Source organism: Lissotriton vulgaris, chromosome 9 (genome assembly GCF_964263255.1).
Source record: "Lissotriton vulgaris chromosome 9, aLisVul1.2, whole genome shotgun sequence".
NCBI lineage: Eukaryota > Metazoa > Chordata > Amphibia > Caudata > Salamandridae > Lissotriton > Lissotriton vulgaris.
This window is the reverse complement of record NC_141697.1, coordinates 433,479,238-433,485,237: the sequence shown is the minus strand read 5'-3', so window position 1 is coordinate 433,485,237 and position 6,000 is coordinate 433,479,238. Positions and strand designations below refer to the sequence as shown.

Sequence of the window (6,000 nt, the reverse complement as noted above, 5' to 3'; positions counted from 1 at the left end):
TCCCTCTCACTCACTCACTCCCTCTCACTCACTCTCTCTCCCTCCCTCTCCCTCCCTCCCTCCCTCTCACTCCCTCCCTCTCACTCACTCCCTATCACTCGCTCTCACTCACTCACTCCCTCTCATTCACTCCCTCCCTCTCACTCACTCCCTCCCTCTCACTCACTCTCTCTCATTCACTCCCTCCCTCTCATTTACTCCCTCCCACTCACTCACTCCCTCCCACTCACTCCCTCCCACTCACTCCCTCCCACTCACTCACTCCCTCTCACTCTCTCAGTCACTCTCTCACTCCCTCCCTCCCTCTCTCTCTCACTCCCTCTCACTCCCTCTCCCTCCCTCTCCCTCTCCCTCCCCCTCCCTCTCCCTCCCTCTCTCTCTCACTCACTCCCTCCCTCCCTCCCTCTCACTGCCTCCCTCTCTCTCTCTCCCTCCCTCCCTCTCCCTTCCTCCCTCCCTCCTACTCCCTCCTCTCACTCACTCCCTCCCTCCCTCTCACTCACTCTCATTCACTCCCTCTCCCTCTCATTCACTCCCTCTCGCTCTCACTCACTCCCTCTCCCTCCCTCTCCCACTCATTCACTCTCACGCTCTCCTCTCTCACTCGCTCACTCCCTCCCTCTCACTCCCTCCCATTCATTCCCTCCCCTCACTCACTCCCTCCCTCTCACTCCCTCCCTCCCACTCACTCCCTCCCTCTCACTCCCTCCCTCTCACTCCCTCCCTCTCTCTCACTCCCTCCCTCTTACTCCCTCCCTCCCTCTCACTCACTCACTCCCTCCCTCTCACTCACTCACTCCCTCCCTCTCACTCACTCACTCCATCCCTCTCACTCACTCACTCCATTCCTCCCTCTCTCACTCCATTCCTCCCTCTCTCACTCCATTCCTCTCTCACTCCCTCCCTCTCACTCACTCCCTCTCATTTACTCATTCTCTCTCACTCACTCCCTCTCACTCACTCCCTCTCACTCACTCCCTCCCTCTCACTCACTCACTCCCTATCACTCCCTCTCACTCACTCACTCACTCCCTATCACTCACTCACTCCCTATCACGCCCTCTCACTCACTCACTCCCTCTCCCTCCCTCTCACTCACTCCCTCTCACTCACTCCCTCTCACTCACTCACTCCCTCACTCTCTCTCTCTCTCTCTCACTCCCTCCCTCTCCCTCCCTCACTCCCTATCACTCCCTCTCACTCACTCACTCCCTCTCATTCACTCCCTCCCTCACTCACTCCCTCACTCACTCCCTCCCACTCACTCACCCCCTCCCACTCACTCACTCCCTCCCACTCACTCACTCCCTCCCACTCACTCACTCCCTCCCACTCACTCACTCCCTCCCACTCACTCACTCCCACTCACTCACTCACTCCCACTCACTCACTCCCTCCCACTCACTCACTCCCTCCCACTCACTCCCTCCCACTCACTCCCTCCCTCCCTCCCACTCCCTCCCTCCCACTCACTCTCTCAGTCACTCTCTCACTCCCACTCTCTCACTCCCTCCCTCTCCCTCCCTCCCTCTCCCACTCACTCACTCCCCCTCTCACTCACTCCCTCCCTCTCATTCACTCACTCCCTCTCACTCACTCACTCACTCCCTCTCACTCACTCCCTCCCTCCCTCCCTCCCTCTCTCTCTCCCTCCCTCCCTCCCTCCCTCCCTCCCTCCCACCTCTCACTCCCTCCCTCTCACTCCCTCCCTCTCATTCACTCCCTCCCTCTCACTCACTCTCTCTCATTCACTCCCTCTCTCTCATTCACTCCCTCCCTCTCACTCACTCCCTCCCACTCACTCACTCCCTCTCACTCATTCTCACTCACTCTCACTCTCTCAGTCACTCTCTCACTCCCTCCCTCTCCCTCCCTCCATCCCTCTCTCTCACTCCCTCCCTCTCACTCCCTCTCATTCACTTCATCCCTCTCACTCACTCCCGCTCACTCACTCCCTCCCACTCACTCAACTCATTTACTCACTCACTCCCACTCACTCTCCCTCACTCACTCACTCTCCCTCACTCACTCCCTCTCCCTCACTAACTCCCTCTCCCTCACTCACTCTCAACCCCTCTCTCTCTCCCCCTCTCACACTCTCCCTCTCACTCCCACTCACTCCCACTCACTCACTCCTACTCATTTACGCATTCTTTCTCACTCCCTCTGTCACTCACTCCCTCTGTCACTCACTCCCTCTCCCTCACTCCCTCTCCCTCCTTCCCTCTCACTCACTCACTCACTCCATCCCTCTCACTCACTCCATCCCTCTCACTCACTCACTCCATCCCTCTCACTCACTCCATCCCTCTCACTCCCTCCATTCCTCTCACTCCCTCCATCCCTCTCACTCCCTCCATCCCTCTCACTCACTCACTCCCACTCACTCACTCCAACTCACTCACTCCAACTCACTCACTCCCTCACTCACTCACTCCCTCCCACTCCCTCCCTCTCACTCCCTCTGTCACCTCACCCTGCCTGTGCGCCAGCCGGGGCACACACACACAGCCACACCCAAGCACTTCACAGGTCATTAAAAGACCATTTGCATGTTAATGATGCCTTTGTATTTCACCTCTCCTTAGGCCCCTGCAGCTTTACTCTGGCCATTCCTAGGATCGCCCGGCCAGCAGCCCCCACAAAGCAGCAAGAGTCTCTCTCGCTGCTGCAGACACTGTAAAAAAAAAAACTCGGGAAACACAGTTATGAAGTCTCGGGGGTCCGCGGGCCGCCAGGGAAGGCTTGCCGGGCCGTACTATGAGTACCCCTGGTTTAGCCAGTCACTGTCTTTGTTAAAACAGATTCACAATTGCTTTACTAACTTTCCTGCTTTCTCAAATTTACTTGAAAATGCACCATTTGTCCACTCTTTTTCAACATTTTATCGGGGGGAGACCCCCGCCCCAATCACATGTAGGTTGTTCGAACGCGCTCGCCCGCTGCAGAGCAGTAGGACAATTTATTTTACACCTCACCGCTTTCAAATGTCACCAGATACCACTGAAAACAAATGCAACCATATGGAGTTAAACCAGTTATATAGTTCTCCACATATAAATATCCTTTCTTATATAATATAGAAGACAACAATCTCTAGACTTAGATCACAATAGCAGCGTCCTCATGTTTAATATCCAAAATGTGAATGCCTCTCCAACCAGTGATCAACGTATTCAACAGAGACACGAATAACATCAACAAAGAATACGAAGAATGGTCATATCTTTTTATACCTTCTATTGCACCTCCCATACAATGTATCTTTTCATAGCTCTGCTCGCACTTTGGCTTTTAAATCCATGCTTGGCCCAGTTTCCTTTATTAATTTTGTGACGTGCCAGCCCTGCCTCTAGCTACACATTACCCCCTGCGTATATACAGTGTCCAAAATCTTGAAAAAAAGAAGTATGGTTGAAATCAGCTATTCAGAAGCTAAGGCGTGGAAACGTTGCAAAGTATTAATCACACTGTGTAAACGAAGCAACTGCCCTTTTCCTGTTAGTCTCTCGGTAACCTTTAGACTAGATCATGTTAGGGTCGTCACCTTAATCTGGGAGGCTTGGGTCTGTAGTTCACTGCTGTTTGAATGTTTCCTACTGGAAGGACATGAACCAACTCGAACATCAAAACGCGCCCACAAGCGCAGAACTCTTCTCAGAGTATCACCGCCCGCCATAGTTTTCATCGGTGTACAAGGACAGAAGGAAAGAGATGACGGACAACGTATCTCCCATGGCTTTATTCTAAGACACTATACCACCTATGGCTAAATTAAAAAAAAGACATCGAACGGCAGCCATGTTGCGTGAGGGTATCACATACACGTATGCGGCTAATCGTGCTCAGCCTCATCTTTAAGATCCCTGCTCACTTGGCACGCTGTGGATGCGTCACAACGCAGAAGGCTAGGTTGTCAAGCATGAAAGTGGGCTAAGTATCAGGCAGCTCCCATCCTAAAGCCAGGCAAAACTGGCGTTCCCTGCACGACGATGGCGACAAAGTGTTTTACGACATGTTGTAAAAAGAATGTAAAAGCAAAACGGACGCCATGGAAACGGGACTCGACTCGCTGTCGCGGGACGGTTGGGGGAGCGGCCTGCTCACCTGTTGCCAGCCGGTCCAAAGTTGCGGAAGTCGCGCAGCCAACTGTGGAGAAGGGGCGGCTTCGGCCGATCTCAGTTCGGGCCAAGCAAGCCAGTGACTGTGCCAGGAAGGCGCCTAAGGGACGTGCTCGCAGTCTTAAGCCGAACGCCTCTGCAAACTCCACCCAGTTTCCCCAAGAGCTGGACAGGTAAGTGACAGAACCGTCACAGGGCGATAAGCAATATGAAAGGGCAGGGAGTTGAATAGAGTCCCTTGTGTGTGGGCTGAGAGGGTACGTATGGAGTCCCTTGTGTGTGGGCTGAAAGGGTACGTATGAACTGAGTTAGGTAGGTAATAGGCCACGGGACAAAGATTCGGTCGCAGAACCGTATTTTACTCGTTCGTCGAAGGCAACAACATTAATATAAGGAGGTTCCCGGACTCGTGCTTCTAAACTGCTCTAAAAGTATATTTCTTTTGCACACATGGGTATGCCATGTATTCAAGGAAGTTACTAAAGCACAATCTGAAACCTATTTGTTCAAGAACGATGTGCAGAAGTGCAACCTTGACATTCTATTTTACAGTGGAGTCATAGTGACCAGGCTCTTTTATATTATTTTTTTGTGATTGTTTCCGTCGCCCCATTATCATAGGATATCCGGTCTTCCAGGTGAAAAGCGACGGTTACTCGAGTAATAAAGAAATCGTGTGCCGTGTGATTAGGATTACTAGATTTAGATTTGGCGAGACGGTCAGTCCAATTTCTGGATGTTTTCTAGCTGCTCCATGTGTCCTTGACACATTGATTGCACTCTTTAGACGTGGCAAAACTTAATTCGAATTTATAACAAGCATTTGTAAATGCAATAGGTTTTGCTTTTGCACAGGGCTCGAGTCGAGATACCACGCGGGTGGATGGCGTCTCCCCACTTATTTTACCGGGAGCTCAATAACTGGAGCCACACATTCACCCTTTGGCCTCTCGCCCCAGTAAGGTTAAAGAGTGAATGTGTGGCTCCATTTGCTTAGGGGTGAGCGAGCGGAGGCAATGAGTCTGATGGTGCAAGCCACCCTTTGTGACGTTGCTTCCTGTCGTGACGTTAACGTCCCCCCCCCACTTTTTTTTTAGGACTTGTGCCCTGCTTTTGCGAGAGTTTGAGCTATTCACATTGTAAATGACAATGTCTTTTATTTGTGTTTTGAAAACTTGCAAGAGGGGCGTAAACATGCACTCTGTACTTATAGCCTATGCTTACAAGAAGCAAGGCTGGTAATAACTGCGCCAATTTTACTGCCATCCTTGCTTCTCGTAAGCAAGGACTATCTGTACAAAGTGCATGTTTACGCACTGCTTGCAGGTTTTAAAACCCATAAATAAAAGGCATAGTCATTTACAATGCCAATAGCTCCAACTCTTGCAAATACAAGACCTATTGAATTGCAAATGCTTGTTTGGTATACTTCAGTGCGCCGACCTTGGTGCGATGGACACGTCGAGGCGTAGGTTTGATGCTGGCTGTGCCACAGGAACCAAGATACACTTGACTGAAGACCCCCAATTACAATGAAACCAGTCCTAGGTCGCTTGTGCTCTGGATCAGACAGGACCAGGCCTGGCAGTTCGGGCTGGACTGCTCTGACTGGAGCAGGGTGAAGACTGATTTGCATATAGCTTGTCCAAACTGAGGAGGCATGCTGTGCAAAATAACGATGGATTGGGATGGGACCCCGAGTAATTACCAGTGGCTGGGATTAATACTAACATTTGATCCATCACTTTTTGTACACTGCAGTTACAAAGTGGCACACATCTATATAGGACTGGGAGGTGAAGAGGGGGCCTTTGATCCTATACAGTATGTATGTGGGGATGTGCTCCGGTAGTATTGATGTGGGCATAAGTCTAGTGCT

The 6,000-nt window shown here is 51.5% G+C and overlaps 2 protein-coding genes across 5 annotated transcripts in view; one reads left to right on the top strand and one right to left on the bottom strand.

Moving 5' to 3' along the window:
• Positions 1 to 3,742, bottom strand: part of COA8 (cytochrome c oxidase assembly factor 8) — a 99,880-nt gene extending 96,138 nt beyond the window's left edge. Inside the window, exon 1 of one of the 2 annotated variants that reach the window (XM_086937877.1) lies at positions 3,548 to 3,742. In XM_086937877.1, coding sequence (XP_086794003.1) covers positions 3,548 to 3,688 — 141 coding nt within the window. In that variant the 5' untranslated portion in view covers positions 3,689 to 3,742. The remainder of the gene's footprint in view (positions 1 to 3,547) is intronic. The other variant, XM_086937876.1, reaches the window with a different exon arrangement.
• The window catches only part of BAG5 (BAG cochaperone 5), a 184,612-nt gene that overhangs the window by 61,183 nt on the left and 117,429 nt on the right, over positions 1 to 6,000 (top strand). Inside the window, exon 1 of one of the 3 annotated variants that reach the window (XM_086937872.1) lies at positions 3,993 to 4,294. The exons of 1 other annotated variant lie outside the window; for it this stretch is intronic. In XM_086937872.1, the coding sequence (XP_086793998.1) occupies positions 3,993 to 4,294 (302 nt within the window). Of the gene's footprint in view, positions 1 to 3,992; positions 4,295 to 6,000 lie in introns of those variants that run through there. One more of the 3 variants, XM_086937873.1, reaches the window with a different exon arrangement.